At 40.3% G+C, this 25,047-nt stretch overlaps 1 protein-coding gene across 3 annotated transcripts in view; it reads right to left on the bottom strand.

Moving 5' to 3' along the window:
• The window catches only part of mettl15 (methyltransferase like 15), a 60,780-nt gene extending 35,735 nt beyond the window's left edge, over positions 1-25,045 (bottom strand). The window contains exons 1-2 of one of the 3 annotated variants that reach the window (XM_046349183.1): positions 24,932-25,045; positions 24,086-24,334 (exon numbers count right to left, since the gene is read on the bottom strand). In XM_046349183.1, coding sequence (XP_046205139.1) covers positions 24,086-24,331 — 246 coding nt within the window. In that variant the 5' untranslated portion in view covers positions 24,332-24,334; positions 24,932-25,045. Of the gene's footprint in view, positions 1-24,085; positions 24,335-24,632; positions 24,902-24,931 lie in introns of those variants that run through there. The other 2 variants (XM_046349184.1, XM_046349182.1) reach the window with 2 other exon arrangements.
• Positions 25,046-25,047: the final 2 nt, after the last annotated feature.

The raw sequence follows: 25,047 nt of genomic DNA, 5'->3' as shown, positions 1-25,047 counted from the left end.
GTGTGTGGGCGACGGAGAGAAACAAAATGGTGCCGTTTGAGGCCATGTGGTGGAGAGTGATACGGGCGCATGAGCAGGTGGGTCTGGGCAGGGTGATGTTGTGGATGTTTGTGTGAGTTTGTATGTTGTCGTTTGTAAATTGATGTTTTGTATTGTTAAAAATAAAATCGTACAACAACAAAAAATGGAAAACTAGTCTTCTATTGGGGCAAGCAGAGGATCCAATCTCATCAACTCCACCTCAGCTCAGCTCAAGCCTCCTAAATCTTTAGAACTGTGGCCATCGAAGCAACAATGCTGATCCTGCCTAGGTGATGTGGATTGCTAAAGTAGTAAGTCGAAAGTGATCATAAACAGTGTAGGCTTACTAGGCTTTGTGGCAGTATTGGAATCAGAGGTAGATAAGGAGGAATCCACCTATGAGCATCAACTAATAAAAACTTTTTTTTTAAATGCCTTCTAATACAGTGTTAACCTGAAGCTAGTAAACCTGTTAATGTAATCACAGCACAACCCACTCCAGTCTAGACAATCATGATGTCTCCTAGCCCAGTCTAGGATAACAAGGACTGCCTCTGGGCATGAACAGATAATCTATTACATTTTTAATCCATGCTTTAGATGTATGATGGGAAGATCACCACCACCATGACTGCTCATTGAGGATTAGGCGTGTGAACACATGGGACCTTTCAAGCTTCGGCACCAAATACACCCCACAGTCCAATTTTGGGGGGAATTGTAAAACGTTTTCAGTGTACACTACATCGACTAAAACCAGATATACACTACGTAGAAAATAAAATTGACCTATATATTTTTTAATAAGATCATCTTTGAGAACTATCGACCAACAACAACAAAAAAGGCACAGTCAAGGAGAATCAAAAATGTATAAATTCAGGAGTATTTTTATCATGGCAGGATTTGGTTATGTTTGAGTTTCTCAGATAGCATAAGCCATGCCAAAATGTATAGAATTTCAGAAAACTGGATTTTAAAAATGCAAATAATTCTCCATTGCAAAATTTGTAGAATTAAAAAAAAATGGCTTTAAAAAAAGCAACATTTTGTCTCTGTGGCCAAGAGAAGTGTCGCAAAAAAATCTGGTCGGCGGCGCACCAATGGCCAAGCCCATTGTCACCCCCCACATACCTAAGCCCCATTTTGATCCAGAAAAAAACCCTGCCTATGTGTTAAACCTCATGTGACAAATGGAAATATATCCTACTACGGGAAGGAGCATGCAATGCAACAAGTCTACCAGATCCAGCAGTGTCATTGGAGGGTATTTTCATTTGTTTACCCACAACTCTCCTCTGTGATGTATTTTTAGAACACGACATCTGTTTTGAAAAAGAAAAAGAGAAAAAGCCTCAAATAAGAATGCCTTGTGTAACATCTACAGAGGCCATCATTTTATGTGATCCTTCCCCTTTAAACAACCTGCCATCTCGGCAACCAGACGGACCAAACAACTCCCTGAAGGATTTGGCTATAATGGGCTTGGCATTTGCAATGACGATTGACACTGAAGTTGGATCAAATCATTCGCATACATACAGAGGGGTGTCTGTAGTGCTCTAGCCAAGTCTGCCTGGACCAAGACATGCTGGATCAGGCAGGAGGGGAAAGATATAAAGAAGCTGATTAAACTGCATGATCATTACACAGCTGCACCAAGTGATGGGGCCAATAAAAGGCCACTCTAAAATGTGCAGTTTTGTCACACAACACAATGCCACAGATGTCTCAAGTTTTGAGGGAGCGTGCAATTGGCATGCTGACTGCAGGAATGTCTACCAGAGCTGTTGCCAGATAAAATTATGTTCTTTTCTCTACCATAAGCTGCTTTCAATGTCGTTTTAGGGAAATTGGAAGTCTGTCCAACCGGCCTCACAAACACAGACCACGTGCGTGGCATAGTGTGAGTGAGCGGATTGCTGATGTCAACGTTGTGAACAGAGTTCCCTACGGTGGTGGTGGGGTTATAGTATAGGCAAGCATAATCTACAGACAACACAATTGCATTTTATTGATGGCAATTTGAATGCACAGAGATACCGTGACAAGATCCTGAGGCCCATTGTCATGCCATTCATTCAGCATGATAATGCACAACCCCATGTTGCAAGGATCGGACACAATTCCGTGAAGTTGAAAATGTCCCAATTCTTCCATGGCCTGCATACTCACCAGACATGGGATGCACTGGATCGATATGTACGACAACGTGTTCCAGTTCCCGCCAATATCCAGCAACTTCGCACAGCCATTGAAGAGGAGTGGGACACCGTACCACAGGCCACAAGCAACAGCCTGATCAACTCTATGCGAAGAAGACGTGTCAAACTGCATGAGGCAAATGGTGGTCACACCAGATACTGACTGGTTTTCTAATCCACGCCCCTACCTTTTTTAAAGGTATCTGTGACCAACAGATGCATATCTGTATTCCTAGTCATGTGAAATCCATAGATAAAGGCATAATGACTGATTTCCTTATATGAACTGCAACTCAGTAACATATTTGAAATTGTTGTGAGTTTATATTTTTGTTCAGTATACTTTAAAATGACTAAAACCAAATCAAAATGTGTAGAAATGATAATGGACCTACATTTAAACAGTTTCTTGACTGTCCAGCTCACTAATAATCACCAGAATTAAAGCTGCACAGTCGAAGAGTATAGAAATGTTCAAAAACTATGCAAGTTTTGACGGCGAGGAAATATAACCAATATTCAGTGCGGCGCCCCCAAAGACCCCGGTTAAAGATTGGAGACGGCCACCGAGACAAAATTAGTTTGACACCCCTGTCTTAGATGAACATATGTTAATGATGAGGTTGTAATCTGATTTGACAAGGCAGGAGGAAAGGTAAAGCAATCATAACAGGTGAGACATGCATCTTGAACCTTAGCCTTGTGAATGATCATCAATATACAGTTGCATGCATGTCCACTAATTAAGGGATGTAATATCTGCCTTTTCCAGCAGAGGGAACAGGAGAGTCAGGAGCGCACCAATTGTCGCAGTTGGGCATTGAACCTACAAGGCAGTGGTAGTTTGCAGGGTAGTTGGGCATTGAACCTACAAGGCAGTGGTAGTTTGCAGGGCAGTTGGGCATTGAACCTACAAGGCAGTGGTAGTTTGCAGGGCAGTTGGGCATTGAACCTACAAGGCAGTGGTAGTTTGCAGGGCAGTTGGGCATTGAACCTACAAGGCAGTGGTAGTTTGTAGGGTAGTTGGGAATTGAAACTACAAGGCATTGGTACTGTAGCTTGCAGAGCAGTTGGGCTTTGAAACTACAAGGCAGTGGTACTGTAGCTTGCAGGGCAGTTGGGCACAGTCACCTCACTGCATTCCTCTAAACACGTTTTGTGCTCAACATCCTAACAGAAACAGGGGAGAAAAGTTAGATACTGCTAAAGGGTAAAGTTACACAATAGCCTATATGAAAATCCTTCAGGGATGCCCTTGCATTTTATAAAATGGTTTTACATATCGAGTTTATTAGTGATTTAGTTCATGCATACATATGACAGTCTGGCTATATGGAAAAAAAGGCCACATCTCGATAATCTCCCTCTTCAGTTCATTAGGAAAAGGGGACAGGAACCTGAGAGATGGCAGAGGACTCACGAAAATCCTACTTGTGACTCCCCAGCCCGGGTCAGTTACAATGAGGGATCTAAAATGTCATTGAGGAGAGTTTTTAAATATCGTGTTACACTAACAGACAGACCATTAGGGAGACCGATCCACTGGTACAGGATCGCTTTCCTTGTCGCATCTGTTGCCATGACAGGGATGGGGGAGTGGGTTTGCATTTCCCCCGTCACTCAAAGTTCAGAGCAAGATTAAGTATACATAAATTTGTCAATCTTGTGATGGAGTGTTTGTATTTTATGTAGGGCACTCAGTGTCTTCAATGGCTAATAAAGGTGCAGAATGTGATGGGGGTGAGGGCAGTTGTCATCGACTGGATGGCTTTATGGTTGAGAAGCAGAAGTGTCTCCTGTATAGCCATTGCCCATGGATTCACTCAATTGCACGGAAGGCAGGCAGCCAACTGGCACTTACTGGTTAAGGCTATTAAAAAGCTGTAAAGAACTGTTAAACATCTACATTTACACTGAATCTTGAAGACTGGTGATACAATCTTGGAATAAGGTCAATGTGCTTTACAGAACAAGATGTTTTGTTTATTAGGGTCAACATTTCCCTCTCATCACAGACACGTGCAGATCTCACAAAATAAAAAACATCTTAGTGCTAAATCAGTATTTCTCGCTGCACACCTGTTCAGGAATTATAATAAGTCTGGGCCGAACCCAGGGAGGGAATAAAACATCATACCGAAAAAAAGATGTACAGTATCTGGACAAGCCAATTGGCAGGTAGCCTGGCAGGTATGGGCCAGTAACCAAAAGGTTGCTGGATCGAATCCCAGAACCAACAAGGTAAAAATTGCTTGTTTTGCCCCTGAGCAAGGCAGTTAACCCCCAACAACAACTGCTCCTTGGGCAGCAATGATGTGGATGTCGATTAAGGCAGCACGCCATACCTCTCTGATACAGGAGGGCTGGGTTAAATGCAGAAGACACATTTCAGTTGAATGCATTTCAGTTGTACAACTGACTAGGTATCCCACTTTCCCTTTACTTTAAACCAAGTTCTGTTGCTCCAGGTGCACATATAATTTACAACTTTGCACAGTGAAACAGAGTTCACACTTCATTTAAAATAGGTCTGCTTCAGAACAGGCAAGCCAGAGCCACGCTGAAGAACTTGCACTAATATACCGTATGGACCTTTGTAGCACAAGATGTATCAGTATTTCACATTATTAATCAAGGTCAGACTCTTTCCCACTAGGATAACTTACTATATAAAAAACATGTCACAGAAACTCTTAACGGAATCCAATACAAACCAAGTGGAAGTTTAAAATGTTACAGAAAAGAAATAGCAAGCTACATCATAAAACAAATAATTGTCTAGGCATCATACACCAAGGCTTGAACAGCAGCAACACAAAAGGCAAATGAGAGGTGAATATCTCACAGACAAGAAAACTTCTAGCAATTACTCTGTCAAGACTGAGGTTATTATGTTGATCGGCTTCATTGCTGTTCGTGGCCAAGACACATGTGGTCTCTTGCCTCAACTGTCTCTACAGGCTTTGAATAGACCTACCTGAAAAACTTCCCTCTGTGTGTGTGTGTGTGTGTGTGTGTGTGTGTGTGTGTGTGTGTGTGTGTGTGTGTGTGTGTGTGTGTGTGTGTGTGTGTGTGTGTGTGTGTGTGTGTGTGTGTGTGTGTGTGTGTGTGTGTGTGTGTGTGTGTGTGTGTGTGTGTGTGTGTGTGTGTGTGTGTGTGTGTGTGTGTGTCACCTGACAAAAAATGAGATGGCAAGAGGGCCGTCTTCGACTACCTTGCTGTATGTAGAGGTAATCTCCCTTTTGTTAATGGAATGCAGAAGAGTTACAACAAATACAAATATTCTTTGTCCATTCAAACCTCTAGAGATTTTAAGTAAAGATTTATTTTGGAGAAAGCTTTTAAGCTAGCAAGGACAAGACAGAACTGCATGAGCCAAAACATTTGTTACTATAACCACCCTGTCTGAGTAGGTTTAGGGAATATTTCCTAAACAAATGAAAACATTAGCAGCTGAATTCCATCAGGAAAGATTCAGAGGCCCAGAGCACACAGTCTTTAGTACCCTACTATAACCCCTCTGTGGAGAGTCCGGCCAATGGCTGCCATACTAGAGATCTGACCCATCCTAACCTCGGAACCCATTAGCACATCTCTCACCAGGTAGCTAGTTAACTCTATCTTCATATTTATATGAATGTCTGTTACGAGAGATTAGACCCATCACGATGTTCACAAAATCGTAACTGCCTTTTGAAGACAGGTTTTTCAGTCCAACAAGTCAGCATGTAAAAAATCAATTTCATGCAAATCAATTGCAAAACTACAATAAAAAAAATTTATAGATTTTTTTGTGATTTTCCAGAAATGTACTTAAACCGATAATCACTTAGGCTTCTACCTTCAGTTTATACATCTTATACACATTTTACAGACAGACAATCTATTTTTACAATAGTTATATTTAGTTTGTTTTTACTCCTTCCTCTATTTCTGATGTCCATCCAGTTGGATTTCTATTTGTAACTGTGCTATTTCACAAAAGTTCTGAACCTATATACATTTGACAGACCCCGTATGTTTTACATGGTTTATCTTGCCATTAGTTCCACCCTTCAGCTCCATTCAACCTCTCACATCTATCTCTCAACATCATCCATTTTGGATTTCTATTTGCCATATATTGTTCAACTCTGCAGTGATGCTTCACTAAATTATTGAACCTTTCTATTTGCATAGCTTCTACAGATTGTAAATTAAAAATATATTTTTTTGCTAAAATAATGATTATATTTTTGATTGATTAACTATGGCTTTTCAAATCACCCAGTATTGCTATCTGCAGCGTTAGTTCGAGGCAAATGTTGCAATTCTTCAGCCATTCCTGGACCTGTGACCAAAAACGAGCTACATATGGACAAAAGCCAACTAAATTATCTAATTACTCTTACAGCAGAATCTGCAGAGCTGGGAAGATTGTATATATACAGTGGGGCAAAAAAGTATTTAGTCAGCCACCAATTGTGCAAGATCTCCCACTTAAAAAGATGAGGCCTGTAATTTTCATCATGGGTACACTTCAACTATGACAGATAAAATGAGAAGAAAAAAATCCAGAAAATCACATTGTAGGATTTTTAATTAATTAATTAGCAAATTATGGTGGAAAATAAATATTTGGTCACCTACAAACAAGCAAGATTTCTGGCTCTCACAGACCTGTAACTTCTTTAAGGGGCTCCTCTGTCCTCCACTCGTTACCTGTATTAATGGCACCTGTTTGAACTTGTTATCAGTATAAAAGACAACTGTCCACAACCTCAAACAGTCACACTCCAAATTCCACTATGGCCAGGACCAAAGAGCTGTCAAAGGACACCAGAAACAAAATTGGAGACCTGCACCAGGCTGGGAAGACTGAATATGCAATAGGTAAGCAGCTTGGTTTGAAGAAATCAACTGTGGTAGCAATTATTAGGAAATGGAAGACATACAAGACCACTGACAATCTCCCTCGATCTGGGGCTCCACGCAAGATCTCACCCCGTGGGGTCAAAATGATCACAAGAACGATGAGCAAAAATCCCAGAACCACATGGGGGGACCTAGTGAATGACCTGCAGAGAGCTGGGACCAAAGTAACAAAGCCTACCATCAGTAACACACTACGCCGCCAGGGACTCAAATCCTGCAGTGCCAGACGTGTCCCCTGCTTAAGCCAGTACATATCCAGGCCCGTCTGAAGTTTGCTAGAGAGCATTTGGATGATCCAGAAGAAGATTGGGAGAATGTCATATGGTCAGATTAAACCAAAATATAACTTTTTGGTAAAAACTCAACTTGTCGTGTTTGGAGGACAAAAAATGCTGAGTTGCATCCAAAGAACACCATACCTACTGTGAAGCATGTGGTTGGAAACATCATGCTTTGGGGCTGTTTTTCTGCAAAGGGACCAGGACGACTGATCCATGTAAAGGAAAGAATGAATGGGGCAATGTATCGTGAGATTTTGAGTGAAAACCTCCTTCCATCAGCAAGGGCATTGAAGATGAAACGTGGCTGGGTCTTTCAGCATGACAATGATCCCAAACACACCACCCGGGCAACGAAGGAGTGGCTTCGTAAGAAGCATTTCAAGGTCCTGGAGTGGTCTAGCCAGTCTCCAGATCTCAACCCCATAGAAAATCTTTGGAGGGAGTTGAAAGTCTGTGTTGCCCAGCAACAGCCCCAAAACATCACTGTTCTAGAGGAGATCTACATGGAGGAATGGGCCAAAATACCAGCAACAGTGTGTGAAAACCTTGTGAAGACTTACAGAAAACGTTTGACCTCTGTCATTGCCAACAAAGGGTATATAACAAAGTATTGAGATAAACTTTTGTTATTGACCAAATACTTTTTTCCCACCATAATTTGCAAATAAATTCATTTAAAATCCTACAATGTGTCATAGTTGAAGTGTACCTATGATGAAAATTACAGGCCTCTCTTATCTTTTTAAGTAGGAGAACTTGCACAATTGGTGGCTGACTAAATCATTTTTTGCCCCACTGTATGACATTCTATTGGAAGCAAGAATTTTGTATAGTAATTTAAAATTGAAAAACTGAATCCGGCGGTTTTGCGTATGAATTCATAAACTATGTGCCATGGAATGGGTACATCGCAAATCTCTTCCCAACTACTTTGCAATCTATATGGCACAGCCGTCAGTTCTCTGGTCCTTAAATTAAATTGGTATATGTTTTTATTTATCATACTTTTCTTAAAACATTTATGTTCTTTAATACAGAGCCGACATACAAGTTCCTTACTTGTTTCCCCTTCTACTTGCCTCTTCCATTTTTGTGGCAATGCTGCAATTAATTGGAAGAAAGAAATGGACTTAGTGTGCAAGAGGAACTGTCCCCGGGACCCAGAGGTGAAATTAGCTGTCCAATGTTTCAGTCAGTTCTACCTAGCACACAGTCAGTGGACGAGCTCTACCTTCTTTCGCCCTTTGCTAGCAAGGAAAATAGCTACCACATAGGCTATTCAAGCTGCATTAAAAAATATATATATATTTGCACTTAATAATTTTCTCATTATTAGATGGACTCAACATAATCAAATCAATATTAATTACTTTAGGGCTTAGGGTGAGGGATCTAGTGTATTTTAAACTAATTTGCATTTCCCTTAAATCTAGCCTAACATCAAACCACATTGGCCTATATCATCATTCTCTGAATCACAGGACATTGGGCGAGAACAAACAAAGGATTCCGTTTTTTTTATGGCAACCAATTCTGTCATAAATTCATGGCTTATTAATTGTCTCATTCGGGTGATCAACTCTTTAATGATCCTACAATCACTTGCTGTTTTACAGATCATGAGGCTACCACGTCGTGTCCCCAAGCCACACTGAGTGGAGGAGGACAGAGGGAATTGGGAGATAAATCTTCTCTCTCCATCAACGCCCCCAAAGATGTTTCTAGATGTTACAAATGCCATCGACAACTCCTGTCCGAGCATCCTCTTCATAAAGCCCCTGTCAACCCTGCCTCCCACGGTAGGTGCCCTGAGACTGCCTTAACAGATACAGTGGTGGATGGAAAAATAAGGAGGAGCCTGTATATGAAGCCCTTAATTCTACCGTTAAAATAGACTGCAATGAATCACATACTGAACTTGTCAGCAAAATACATTGCTAAACAAATGTCTGAGCTATATCTGATGTGAAGAGTACTTTTTTCCTGTCAAATACAAGCCAAAATGTTTCACAGGTAAAAGTCCAATATGGTGGCAATCTAGTCTGGAGGCAATGAATGGCAGCAGGTAATGAGTTATTTGAATGTTCCAGGTTAAGGAGAAGGAACAAACTCTTCTAAGTGTGTGGATGAGTCATCACCCCATACCCAGAATTCTAGACAGATTTTGCCCTGTAGGTTAGTGATTCACCAGCACCTCTTATTTCCAAATAAATTTGGACTTACTCATTTATAACATCACCATCAAATAATATGCAGATAGATAAATCATTTAAGATAAAACATTTAAAATAAAAAGGCTTGTGAAAAAGTGTCGACAGATGTACGCAGACATCACTCGACTGAAGGAAGTGTTGATTTGAAGAAAAAAAAAGAAAGTCTAACGAGAGTGAAATTTGATGAGTAGGCTGAATCCAAGCCATAGTTTTGAGGTACAGAAAGGATGTTAGTCATGCCTGCTGTCTCTGGGAGGGGGTGGAACTGAGAATAACAAAAAAATATATTATAAAACTTGAACTAGGGGCGTAGCTTAATATTGCACCAAAATATTTTGATTGCCATTCATTTGAAATATTTCTTCCCACTATAGAGATAAGAAAAGCTCCAGAAGTTGGGGGATGAGGGGAAGGATTTAAAAGAAATGGCAATGCCAAAAAGCTCTTCTTAATTCATTTCAACAAGAACAAAACAAAAACAGGGTCAAACATGATACAGCGGATCTTTTCAAAATTACTATGCGGTCAGTTGGTGCCCATTTTAAAAGACTCCACTTTGTCAAATGGATGAGAGAGTGTAACAGTATTGTCAACACGGCGTGCAAAGGAAACAATGCAAACTATTTATAGCCCAAATGAAACCAAATTGAAAGGAGGGGGTTCAGGGGTAGAATCATGTAACTACTGTATATTCACAAAATGTAAAGAAGCAGAAGGAGAAATGGCTTCCCTCCCGAAGGTGAATTTTATGGTACTAAAGGAAGACAAAAGAAGAACAGGGTCATGTCCATTAGTATGTGTCAAGTGTGGCATCAAGCTAAATGAAGACCTCCCAGTGAAAGAGTACTCAAAGAAGAAAAAAGATCTAGAGGCATATGAAGAGATGCTTCTGGTAGTTGAAGGCTGCTTTCACAATAACCGATGAAAGAAATAGAATTGGGGGCAGGGAGTGTTGGATGGGTTGAGAGACTGTGCCATCCTTCATCATGTACTGCAACGGTTTAAAGATTTCCTGATAAAGTGGATGCCCCAGGCAATTTGAAGACAGGAATTATCACCAGTCCAAAGCTTGCTATTTTGTATACATCTAGCTGTTAGAAAGGGGGTGGTGTGTAGCCTACTAAGTGCACAGCTTTTCTAGTTCAACCTCTCAGACACTATCGAAACACAAGAGAATTTTCACTTTTTAAGCCTTAGAAACCCCTGAAAGTCATTAAGGCACCAAAACATCCTCAGATTTTAATCTATTATCTTTGTTTTGCGTTGTATATGTTTTGTATGGTACAGTTGTAAATGGCACATAATTCAATGTTGGCAATAATATGCAGAGGTTGGCATTCCTGGACGTGCTATGGGACTGGGCAGAATAATCAAGGATGAGGAGTAGGACGGAAAAGAGTGTTGTGGGCCTGATATGTTAAAGCCACAAAGAAAGCATTGATCCACAGTAAACAGCCTTCGTAGTGAAGCTCCTTTGAACAATAGATGGGCAGTTGAGCTTTTCAATTTTCATCAGCGCACTTATACTGAAAAATAAAATAAAAGGCAACAATCAACAACTTCAAAGATTTTACTGAGTTACAGTTTATATAAGGAAATCAGTCAAATCAAAATAAATGAATTAGGCCCTCATCTATGGATTTCACATTAGTTGGAATACAGATTGCTCACAGATACCTGCGTTGTCCCACTCACTTCAACGGCTGTTTGAAGTTTCTGGATATTGGCAGGAACTGGAACATGCTGTCGTACATGTCAATCCAAAACACCCCAAACATGCTCAATGTGTGACATGTCTGGTGAGTATGCAGGCCATGGAAGAGCTCGGACACTTTCAGCTTCCAGAAATTGTGTACATCTCCTTGCGACATGGAGCCGTGCAATATCATACTGAAACATGGTGATGGCGGAGGATTAATGGCCTGGAAATGGGCCTCAGGATATCATTGCAGTATCTCTGTGCGTTCAAATTGCCATAGATAAAATGCAATTGCGCTCATTGTCTGTAGTTTAAGCCTGCCCATACCATAACCCCACCACCACCATGGAGCACTCTGTTCACAACATTGACATCAGCAAACCGCGCGCCCACACAACACCATACCAGTGGTCTGTGTTTGTGAGACCGGTTGGACAGACTGCCAAATTCTCTAAACCGACTTTGGAGGCAGGTTATGGTAGAGAGATTAACATTAAATTATCTGGAAACAGTTCTAGTGGACATTCCTGCAGTCAGCATACCAATTGCATGCTCCCTCAAAACCTGAGACATCTGTGGCATTGTGTTGTGTGACAAAACTGCACATTTTAGAGTGGCATTTTATTGTCCCCAGCACAAGGTGCAGCTGTGTAATGATCATGCTGTTTATTCAGCCGATATGCTAAACCTGTCAGGTGAATGGATTATTTTGGCAAAGCAGAAATGCTCACTAACAGGGATGTAAACCAATTTGTGCAAAGAATTTTATGCTGCTGCTACTCTCTGTTTATCATCTATGCATAGTCACTTTAACTATGCCTACCTGTACATATTAACTCTGTACCGGTACCACCTGTATATAGCCTTGCTACTGTTATTTTCACTGTTTTCTTTTTATTTTGTATTTCTTTACTTATCTATTGCTTACCTAATACCTATTTTTAACTTAAAAATTGCACTATTGGTTAGGGCTTGTAAGAAAGCTTTTCACTTTAAGGTCTACACCTGTTGTATTCGGAGCATGTGACAAACTTTGATTTGATTTGAAATAAGCTTTTTGGGCATCTGGAAAATGTCTGGGATCTTTTATTTCAGCTCATGAAACATGGGACCAACAGTTAACATGTTGCATTTATATTTTTGTTCAGTATAGTTTCTGGAGCAAGCACTAACCCCAATATAACTGTAGTATAATTACTTTGCAAGGAAAACAAGCTATAGTCTAGGTGTTGTACTAAATACGCTTTCCAAAGTTCTACCAAAGAAAACCATTGGAAAAGCTGAGTAATCTAATGAGTAAACAAATATTAATGAGGCTGTTTATATCGGAGTTTGATAAATGACAAACAAAATATATGCCTATGCTGCCATAAAACAGAAGACAAGGTGTCAAGGTATGAATGAACATTTGAAAAATAAATCTGAAAAACGTAGGCAACTTATCATCAAGATTATACTACTTAGTATCAGTATTATTAAGGGAGAAACTGTTCAAGACCCAATCAAGAAGCAGGTTTAGGTCGAAGCTATGTGCACAGGGTAGGAGTTGAACAGTGGGGGAGAGTGCATGTGTTCAGATACCTGGTCTTCCCCTCCAAGGCTCTTATTTGTTTGTTTGTATGGGAGCAGTGAATTGGTCTAGCTCCAATTAATGAAACGGAAAGGGGGATACCTAGTCAGTTGCACAACCGAATGCATTCAACCGGCATGTGTCTTTCACATTAAACCCAACCCCTTTGAATCAGAGAGGAGAAGGGGGTTGCCTTAATCGACGTCATTGGCGCCCGGGGAGCAGTTGGTTACTGGCCTTAACCGCAAGGCTACCTGCCTCCCTTCCAGGCTAGTGCTTTAAGGGTTATTGGACAACTAAAAATACAAAAAAACGTCTCAGAAAATATTATTGTGACAGATTCTGGGTATTCCAGCTTACAGGCATGTTTGAATATGAACTTTCTTTGAAACAGACTTGAAGTTGTCAAAACATATCAAACCATATTACAATTATAGTACAAATGTAGATTTCTAATACTTAGCTGGCAGGCACATCAAATCAAATGTTATTTTTCACATGCTCAGAATACAATACAAAAACCTTCCCGTGAAATGCTTACTTACAACCTTAACCGATAATGCAGTTCAAGAAATAGAGTTAAGAAAATATTTACTAAATAAACTCAAGTAAAAAAAAGTATAAAAAGTAACAATAAAATAATAATGAGGATGTATACAGGGGGTACCGGTACTGAGTCAATGTGCGGGGGTATAGGTCATCAAGGTCATTTGTACATTTAGGTAGGGATAAAGTGACTATGCATGAAATCAGACTGAAGACTGCTTGTTGAAAGTGTTAAAAGCCCTGCAGCACCTACTCTTCACTACCCCATACCAATGTTTCCCCAATAACAATAACAGCAGAATCATCCTGGGAATGACAGAGCCAACTCAACCCTACCTGCAAGCCAAATATGTGGCACTTCACTTCCCTTCACTAGCCCAGTGTTTATTCTGGGGCTGTTTGAGCTGCATTGAGTGTGCTTGTACTATGACACAGATACAATGCAAACAGATGACCTACCCAACTAACAATAAGCAACCATCACAGTGCATACAGGGAGCTCTATGAGCCTGTTTCGTACAAGCTAAGACAATATGTGTGTAGAGTACACCATTCATAACTGGTACTAGTCTGGTTGCCCCAATTTCTGTTAGACAACAATATATGCTAACTGAGAGATTAGTCGCTTGTTAATGTTCAAGGCTCAAAGTGACAATGTTGGAAACCCAAAATGTTCTACTTTGGCTTGGGCAGTCCTAGATTTTGCAGCTATATCTGCATATCAAATATCACATCTTTCATGACGCAACCATTTGGGTTTGTGGGACATCATTTATGAGGACTAACTTCTGCTGGTGAAGACTGCTTTAACCACATAGCCTTTCATTCTGGTTTTGCCAGGGTGAGAATATATATATATATATATATATTTGATTTTTTCCACAGCTGACTAGATGCAGGTGTAATTCAGCACCACAAGGAGTAATGCATCCTACCCCACCTGAACCCTGGGCCACTAAGCAGCCTGAGCAGGAACCAACACCGCAGTATAATCCTACTTTCAATGGGCTCAGTGTAGAACATTTACAGCACTGGAAAACCATTATTTAACGTTACACAATCATGTGCATAGTGAATGCATATGACCTTATGAGTTAGGAGATAAATTCAACATATTAAATTGTTGCCATTAGTATCGATGCTGTATCGTATCGTTGTGTGGCCATGAGGTTTAAAAGCCTTGGATTGAGCTCCTACTTGATATTGAATTTGTATCAGAAACATTGTGTTTGTATTGCAGATAAAATATTGTTAACATATTGTTATATTAACGCCCAATGCAGATTGACCAAATCCCTGCTATAATCTTTTCAGGGGGTTTTATTGAATGTGAAAAATTCATGTTTATAAAAATTCACCTTCAGCAGTACTTTTTAACATTGCTAAGTGAAATGTCTTTTCTCTCAGGAAATGGTCTCCCTGGTCATCATGAAATTTACAAATGTTTTCTTATATCACTAACAGTGGAGTGATTCCTTATTTTTAGCTATATTTTACATAAATAAATTAGTCATGTATTCAATTAATCAATTAGTTCATTCCCATGAGATAGTGAGCTGTGTCGCTGCTGATGGCTGATGGCTGATGCTTAGAGAACTAACAAGACACAAGTACAGGAAAATTATGATAAATAGGCAAGAGTGATGTACGTTGATCAAACACTCAACCATCATTCAAGTACTATCCACTCAGTAGACAGTCACGTAGAGAAGTGTTTCCCAACTCCAGTACCCATAACACAACACATTTTTATTGTAGCCCTGGACAAGCACACCCGATACAACTGGTCAACTAATCATCAAGCCCCAGATGAGCTGAAAGAGGTGCGTTTGTCCGGGCTAAAACAAAAATGTGTACTGTTGGGGTACATGAGGACCAGAGTTGGCAAAGACTGATTTAGATGGCATGGGCTGCATTTAGACAGGTAGCTCAATTGTGATATTTTGTTTCACTAAATTGGTCTTTGAACCAATCAAATCAGCTCTGAAAAGGATCTGCTGTGATTGGTCAAAGGAACAAAATCAAATATTTGAATTGGGCTAACTGTGTAAATGAGACAAAGTCAGTCTGGTCTAAAGTATGCTATACATATCACTGTAGACTGAAGGTCATGCCAAAATGACTACATGTCAACAATAAGTCAACAATCAGTTCAACTGGATTTTCTGGCAATTTCATGAAATGTTTTACATCAGTGATGAGTTTAAAATGTTGAATTGTACATCAATAACCAATGATGATTACAGTGCCACGATGTTTGACATGTCCTGTATGATAGGGAGGGTCACAAAACGAAACAAGACAAAATGACAGGCTTCTCAACTCGCCCCCTCTGAACTTGCCTCAGACAAGAGAGTTAGTTTAATTTCCAGCGCTGTATTACAAAGCACTACAATTGTTCCATATGCCTACCAAACCTCTATGACCTGTGTATGCACTATACACAGGCCCCATTACTTATGAATGCATTTATTGGATCGATGCATTGTTAGCTGCTGCCCCCCCCCCCTACACGGCTGTCAAAAATAAACACAAAACCACTAGGGGGGATCCATGGTGGCATGAGCATACTTGCAACAATAAATGAAAAGGGGTACATACTTTGAGGACTTGTCACATCAGGTGATGGGCTAACTACTGCACTTCAATTAAATCTGAGGCTGTTTCCCATTAGTTCAAATTAATATATACACTGATTGTTTAAAGCAAATCCTGAACAATCCAAAATAAAGTCTATTGTAAGCCCCATTCAGTAGGTATAGCCAGATGAAAGTTGTGTCTCGGCTACTGATATTGCCTGGGGTTGTTGGGCATGCAAAACTACTTGTAGCTCAATGGCAATTACATGCAGTTCGACACTGAAGTAGACATCAGTTATCACAAAAAATGAGACGTAGAAAGAAGGTAGAAAGAAACGCAATTCTGACTGGTCTGACTGATGCATGCTACATTTGGATCGGTTTGGGGTCCGCAGACCGATGCACTTCTATCTTAAACATTTGAATTGGGGACCGATGCGTATCGGTAAATAGTTACATCCCTAATATTAACCCCAAAAATAATTCATCTGCCGTAACTTTACTGTATCATAGCTAAAAATTATTACATACATCTATTCATAGGGGTGGCTCAGAGATAGATAGAGGACGAAACATTGTATCTGTCCCATTATGGCATCTGTGAGAGCATGGTCAGATGAATTGAGGCCATCACCATTTTGAAGTAGTACATTTTCTTCTTCTACTACTATTTTATGAGTTGGTAAACAAACTGAAAGGGTCCATACGGCTACCTGCAGTGTGTTATTTGTACAGGTATGATGCCAAGGTTGGCAATTTACTGCCACCTGCATGGAATGTGGAATGTTTGCTCACGTGTATAATTCATTGGCTGATCCCTTCTGGTGACCTGGATGGAATTATGTGATCCTTCCTTAACCCATAGGAAGTCCCAACCAGTTGACTACTTCAGAATGGTGAAAGTCCTCAATGGCACTGTCTAATCTAAAACATGCTTTTGGGTACTAGAGTCCTCTATCCATCTCTATGGGTTGCCTACACTTCCAGGATTACAAGCTAGCTAGCATCAGATCGGCTGAGAAACCTTGAAGGTTCTGATGACAATATGAGGAAGATATGTAACTTCTTATAACTTGTCAATCTGATTTTAAAAGCATGTCTCAGCAGACTTTTTTTATTATAATAAATACATTTAGATATGTTTTTTAATGTGCAGTTGGGCAATGATTTGGCAGCGGTCGTATGCCGCTGCTAAATAAATATAGGGGTACACTGAACCCCATACTCCCCCTCACCCCAAAGATAATAATAACTAATAAAGGAAATATTCGTGGACATAATGATAACATTAAATTCACAAACATAGCTGGAGATGTACTTTTTCAGGAAACAGTTTCATTATGGAGATCTACTGTAATACATTTAAGAGAAATCCTCATTCAAATAATGCAGTTTTTTAGCCCTCATTCAAACCCCAATCAAGGACATGTTGCAGGGATGAGTCATCATCTCAATCCAGCTGTCCACGGGGCATACATCTGATTAGCATACCCACGCTCACACACCAGGCGCAAATGTAAATATTGTAATAAAACCCTCTGTAATAACATTGCTCTCGTGTCTTGGAAAGGCTTTGCTTTGTTTACTTTTCCCACTTTTAGCAATATTGTATGACTGTGAGCAAGTACGCAAATAATAGTTATTAAAACTGGATTTCAGGTGCAGCTTTCTGAGATCCTTCTACAGGCAGCCTCCTCTCTATTCTGTTCCTTATGCTCTCTCTCCTGACATTTTTATCATTAGTATAAATATCATCCTCATTATTGACAACATGAGTAACCATCAAGGCAGATATTCAACTGTACATTTTGATCTCAAGATATCAATAACTGAAGTCAAATTCATGGAACCTGTTGACAAACAAGCACCTTCTGCACACAGTAATGTTCTCATTTGTAATGTAAGCAACTAAACAAACTGGCACAAGGATACGTTTGGGTGTGATGATAAAAACGGCTATATTCACACATTATGGACTTGTGCCACTAATAGTTTGCATGTACAGTACATTGATGTACATGTATCTAAATTAAACTAAAGCCGCAGACTGTGTAAGATGAAAGGGTTAAAGTAGCTCAACATGACAGTCCGGTGGAGCACCCACAAGGGGGTTGTCTGCTCAGCAATGCTGAACCACCTGCTGCTCTATAGACTCAGGCACCCCATTTCACTAATGAAGTCCCAGACTCTCTTTCACACCACGCCCCCATCACCACTATGAAATGGTCTACTCATGAAAGTAATGAGCCAGGGAGGGAGAGAGACTCTGCTGGCCACTGATAACCTCAGACTATACTTGCAACCTTACGAGACAAGGGCTTAATATCTGGCCGTCAATCAGCCCCGGCGTCCCTAGCCGGAGTGTTTAATTACAAGGATCAATTATTCAACCGCCTCCTCTTTCACTACACTGTGCTCCGAAAAACAATGGAGGAGTGAGAAGAAAAAAAAATTGGCCGTGGCCCACAGGGGGCCCCAATTTTACCCTTGGGGGACAGTTAACCCCCTGCTCTTGTACATACACAGAGTGTACAAAACATTATGAACACCTGCTCTTTCCATGACATCAACTAACGGATCAGGGGAACCCAGCTGAAAGCTATGATCCCTTATTGATGTCACCTGTGAAAGCCACGTCAATCGGTGTAGATGAAGGGGGGGAGACAGGTTAAAGAAGGATTTTTAATCCTTGAGACAATTGAGAAATGGATTGGGTGTGTGCGCCATAGAGAGGGTGAATGAGCAAGACAAAATATTGAGGTACTTTTGAACGGGGTATGGTAGTAGATGAAAGGGCGCATTGGTTTGTGTCAAGAACTGCAACGCTGCTGGATTTTTCACACTCAGTTTCCCGTGTGTCAAGAATGGTCCACCACCCAAAGGACATCCTTTGTCTATGGGAAGCATTGGAACGCTTTTGACACCTTGTACAAAACATCAACAAATTGAGGCTGTTCTAAGGGAAATGGGAAGGTGTTCCTAATATTGAGGTCCTTCTACTTCAAAAAGCACAAGAAAGAAGATTTCGACTCCCAACATCTCAGATTGTTCTGAAATTGTTTCTGTTGTTAGAAACTGATAAGATTCTGTATACTGGTTGTTAGGGTGGGATTGGCGTGAGGTGCAGGGGGTCCGTGGGTGGCTTTTGACTATTTATTTGGATTCCTTGTTACCCCGTTAGAAAAAAGTTTGGTTCAAATCAGATGTTAGGAATTTATTGAATAGTATATGAATCCTATAAATTAAAAATTGCCAATTTGGGAGCAATTTAATTAGCTTAATTTATCAGAGATTAAATTATATTTCAACAAAATAATGTTGCAGGAATGTATTATCTGTTTCTAACTACGAAAACTATTTCAGAACAATCCGAGATGGTAGGTGTCATGTCATGACCCACTTCCAAAACTGTCATTGGCATGGTTTTAAAGTCAGTTTTAAAGCTAGTTTCCTGCAATGTTACATATTTTGCCATAGCATGAGTACACAGCATAAGCCATCTGAGTGACTCAAACATTATAACAAAATCAATGTGGGCCTCATGCCATGACATTTCTTGATTCTACATGATTCTCCACCATAATTTGCAAATAAATTCATTAAAAATCCTACAATGTGATTTTCTGGATTTTTTTTCTTCTCATTTTGTCTGTCATAGTTAAAGTGTACCTATGATGAAAATTACAGGCCTCTCTCATCTTTTTAAGTGGGAGAACTTGCACAATTGGTATCTGACTAAATACTTTTTTGCCCCACTGTATAGCGCCATTATCTTTTCTACATACTTTATATATGATTTAGTCGTTTAAGTTTACACTGAAACATGTAAACAAATATGTACGTTTTATCATATTTTTTGGAGTGGAGGCAACGATTTAGCAGCGGTAGCCTTTATGTAAATGGATCTATTTATGTAAATGCATAGGCAACCACAAACAGTTGCAAAAGTCTCTGGATAAGAGCCAGTTAGGTCATCCATTTCTTCACTTATTTATTTAACAGATTGAACTATAGATTTAAAAAACTATTTATGCTGAGTAAGTTGAATCTCTGCAGTTCAGCACATACACTTTCCTGTCTCCCTGTTTTTCAGACAGCAGAAAGTATAAAGGTGCTTTGATTTCCTAAAAGTTATTTCATTATTTGGCTAACAAATATCATTGGAACTAAAACAAAAGGACATTGTACTTGTTATGTATTTAAATTCAGGTAAGGAGAAGGTGTAACACGGGAGGCCATTTTAATTCCACAAGGGGGAGTGTGGTGAGACTGCAGTGGCCACCTAGTTTTCCCTGCTAAAGCAGTAGTGAATCTTTCCCTGGACACCCAGTTGACGGCTCATTAATCTGCCCTGGCGGAGGTCCCCAATCCTGGCACCAGAGAAAAGGATTCCCCACACCTTGTCCTCACTCTCACCTGCCTGGGCAAACCACTGAGGTAAGGAGGGGACGAGAGCCACAACAACAAGACGGGGGATTCCTGACAGCATAAAAACAAAGAAATCACTTCCTGCACGTGGAGCCACCGGGATGTCATCTGTGAGTGGGCGTGTGAAAGTGGGGTGGGACCACACATACGGAGAAACACTCACCCACTATCATCTGTGGGCTGGTAATGAGGGATGCTGGAGAAGAAAATCTATTGCAGTGGTCGTGGGTGGACCTGACAAAAACAAAACACTCAACAATATTGAGTTCCGGGGCTGGGCGACAGGCTTTTAGTTCATACATTTTGAAAAGATGTCTCTTTTCCTTAGAGTGATTGGGGAGGTCGTGAATGGGGGCTGTATAAATGGTTCAACTTGCTGAGAAAAGTTCAAACTTATTCTTTCTTTTTAAATATTGTATAAAAGCTATGTTCTACACTTGCAGAGAACACTTGTGCAAGACAGTTTTGTTCATTGTTTCATTCAAACAATTAGGTTACAACAAAGGGAGTGTCAGGGATGATGCTGGGGGTTTCATCAAGGCTATTAACTTAGCCCGATTAAAAAAGACTAATTGTATCATCAGCCAGGGTATACCACAGTGATTTATGATTACTGACTGATGGGCTAGGAACACAGGGATACTCTCTGTATGTTCCTAGCTGACGGAGCAGCCCTGACATTATGTGGTGATGCTGACTGACACTACCTTCTCTAGTGTATTATGATCAGTCATTAAACTAATGACTTGCAAGTATCAAAAGGAGTGACAGAGAAGGGGGATACCGTACATCAGGTGGACTTTTAAAATATGGCCATCCTATTCATCCATTTCAAAATCTTAGTGGCACTTTGTTAGTGTTAGTCATCTTCTGACACCTTCTTACTTTGATTCAATTGGATTTATTGGAGTCATTTTCATAGCAATAAGCAGCCAGAAATCCTGTTCCTCCACGTAAATAAAATACCCTATCCTCCAGCTCCTCCTGTCTTGAGTAAAGTAATAACCTCCAGGTCAGGAAAAGCCTGATTCTGCCTGAGAAAGGATATCCTTCTCTAAGCCCCCGACCGCCGTCTCCCACATCACGGTTTACCTTTAGGCCTCACACTGCCCATTATTCAATTAGCCAAATGCTACAATTGCATCAAGATGATGAAGAAAATTAGGTTAAAATGGTTATCCGGCTGGCTAAGCGCATTCATGTTCAAGGTGAATAGAAAAATATTAAATTGTACAAACTGTAATCTTTTGAGAGCTAATTTGGTGGTTAATGAGGCCAATCTAGTTTGGGTAATTTATGGTTGATGGGCAGGGAAGGAAGGCCAGCAGGAGAGCAACACTGTGGCTGCTTGAGATAAAGCTAATTTCTGGAGTATAAAAAGGTTTTACAAGGTCCATCTCTAGACTTATCAACTATCTCTAGACTGATCCGCACAATTAAGACCTAAGCCCACAACCTTATCGTCATTTCTGTAAGTAGTATAATCACTTATTATTTTAAGGGCTGTGCATGTGCATCACTACTAGCCCTGACAGTGTGAGAGAAATGTGGGGAAATATCACAGTCCACCTGTGTAGATATCTGCGCTGGACTTCATGCGTGGGAAGCGGCGGGGCATGAAAGGCTACATTGTCATTTACCCACTTTGGTGTAATTACAGCATTTGCTCTCAGATACCCATCATCTCCCTAAGTGCTCCATTCATACACACTATGCTTAGCCTGACAAGAGCAACTACGCAGGGTTGATTGCTTTACAATAGCAGATCAAAATATTAATCTGACTCAGTTTAGTAATTTAAGTGAGTATTTGGCTAACATGGAGTGTGGGTTTCCTCCCAGTCATTGACTTGTCAGTGAAACCCCCACTTAAACAAACAGGGTCTGTGATTACACTACCTAGCTGCTCTACAGGACAGCTGATGAAAACAGAGTGCAGACACCTGATTGCCTGACTGGTTCATTAACAGAAATGGTGGGGAATTTCACATGGAGAATCTCTACCATAAGAATTTCTACTGTAAGACTGATTCAGTGTTTACATGTGCTGGTAGCTGTTTATTTACATGTATACATTGACCAAGGCTGCTATTACATATAGCCTAATAGACCACATGAATGAAAAAACATTTTATTTATTAAGCGCATGTTTGTGAGGTCTTATATTACAGTTTATAAATAGTTGCCATTGTCGTTGCAATGTTTCAGCGAGCAGTCTGAACATGACACATTTGAATTCTCCGTCAAAGAGAAATTACAGTAAGAGCTGGATTCAATCAAACATGCCAAAGTAGGCTTAGTATTTATGTAGTTTCTATTTACACAGCTAGCCTACTTCCTGCACACACAAGTGTCTCAGTCTGAAAGTTGAAGACGGTAAGATGGGTGTGCAGTACCCACAACATTCTGCTAATGTATTTGAGTAAGGGGGAGTGGACTGAGTATGCCAATGTGTATATACTGGAATACTGGTTTGACAATGTTGCTACGAGTGTAATTACAGCATCATACACAAGTAATCACAACTTAAATGGGCAATCTGTGACTACCACATCCCACATGGACTTCGAAATGAATTATGTATACCCACTGATTCTTGAAGAATACCTTATACATTCCTCAAGAGCTTAGTTCAACTGTCGTACCCCATCAGAAACCAAAATATTGGCTAAACTGGTTTGTAATTATAAAAAACTATGGCCTCAAAACATGGTTAAAACTCAAAATGTTGCATCATGGATAGTCAGTCCATACATAGCTCTGTCTATGAATATGAAAGTGGTTACATATTTCAAACCCCATCCCTCAGCATTTTACCAAAATAGTGGCAGGGTGTACTTTATTATTGTTTAAACAGCAGATTGCTGCTTTAATGTAAAGTATTACAGCTTTTAATTACTGTTCTACGTTGCCGGTCTTCCAGCTTTTAATATGATTTATTTCAGCATTTGGGGTTGAAGTACAAACTCTATCAAGCAATACCGTAATATATATGCAACTAGGCTACATCCTAGATAGGGCCTGTCAATGTGCAGTGACTAGAATTACATTTAAAAAATCCATGTAACACTTGTTTTTAATGGCAAGCTCTTGGCAAGCTATATTGGGACAGTTGGCCAATGGGCGGACATTGAAGGAGTTACAGTAAGAGGTGCTAAAGTTCAGGCAGGAGTGTTGCAGACAGCACTCTATGTCCTGCCAACAGCCTTACGGTGGCACAATGCCTGACTAAGATGTTGACCCATGGCCCCCACCTGCCCTGTCCGTGCAGCATCTCTCAGCCACCCAGGGGGCCCATAAAGTCTCCATCAGCACTGCCCACCAGAAACAGAAGGCCTTTGACTCATGTCCATCTGTCCTGGTAGTATGTATGGGAAAGCCAAGGTAGTGGGATCCTGGTGACTTAATGTGCCCTCTCAAGAGAAGTAGCTCATCTTATGAACTGAGAAACAAAGTTAGGCCACGAACAATCTTTCAAAGAAAGCAGATTTCCATATGATTCTTCATTGGGGTAAAACAGGCAAAATTCACAACAAACCTTACCTGCTGTTCCATAGAATATTTAACCATCAAGGGCTCAATAAGAAAAGGTGGGTTGACACACACTTACAGCGTATTAGAGAAGACTTACCTGGCCAGGTTGAATATCTAAACATCGGAGCACTTCTTTAAGCATGACAGGTGTGTGCAGTGTCTGTTCAGCCAAGATGGTGGAGTCATCTTTAAGTCTGTCCTGGTGACCAGGCTCCATGGGAGCAAAGCCAGAGTAGGACAACCTACTCCCCTTCCATGGCTGGCTGACTCTACAAGCAGCATCAAGAGCCACTCTCCATGATGATCTCAAGGTGGGACAAGCAGACACATGCTGGCATGCCATGGTCTGAAGAAAATTGGAAGGGGACAGACATATGATGAAAGTGACATGACAAACACACAGCAACTTTGTAAGATAATATTCTAGCTAGTGGCTAATGCAATAAATAGCACTAATTATGGATGGCATAAAGAATGGTATTAGAGAGCTACAATATGTAGCTAACATTTCTAGCTAAGCTAGCTAGGTATCAGAAAATATAAATCATTGATCCGTTATTTCTATCTAGTTATCCAGCTACAGTAAATAGCTAGCTACTTAGCCAACTACACAGTAAATCAAATCAAAGTGGGCTCCAAAGCACCTTTTACAATAGAGTACAGTACTCAGTAGAAGAAACCACGTTGAAGAGTTGTCAAATTCCAAAGTGGAGAACTGCGAAACAATTATTTGTGTAGCTAACTTGGAAGGTACTAGCGTAAGACAGCTACGAGCTAGCTATTCTCAGGTGCATCTTCATAAAAAAACTCTCGGGGAAAAGTGTTCGGATATGTGAGTTCCGTTCAGCTGTAGTAGCTAGGGTTTACAACACCTTGAATAGCTTGCAACTGGACGATGCAAATCGTACTTAGGACATTGGTATTGACGCCTTATTATACTTACTTTGTTATGTTAGCTATGTGTCATAATGGTTTCAATTACATTATTTTAAATTTTAAAATGATAGATAATAGCTGGCATACGAACAGATTTTAAAACCACTTCCTACACCAATACTG

This window comes from Oncorhynchus gorbuscha, linkage group LG05 (genome assembly GCF_021184085.1).
Source record: "Oncorhynchus gorbuscha isolate QuinsamMale2020 ecotype Even-year linkage group LG05, OgorEven_v1.0, whole genome shotgun sequence".
NCBI lineage: Eukaryota > Metazoa > Chordata > Actinopteri > Salmoniformes > Salmonidae > Oncorhynchus > Oncorhynchus gorbuscha.
Note: the sequence above shows the minus strand (reverse complement) of the source record. Positions and strands in the feature narration are given on the sequence as shown.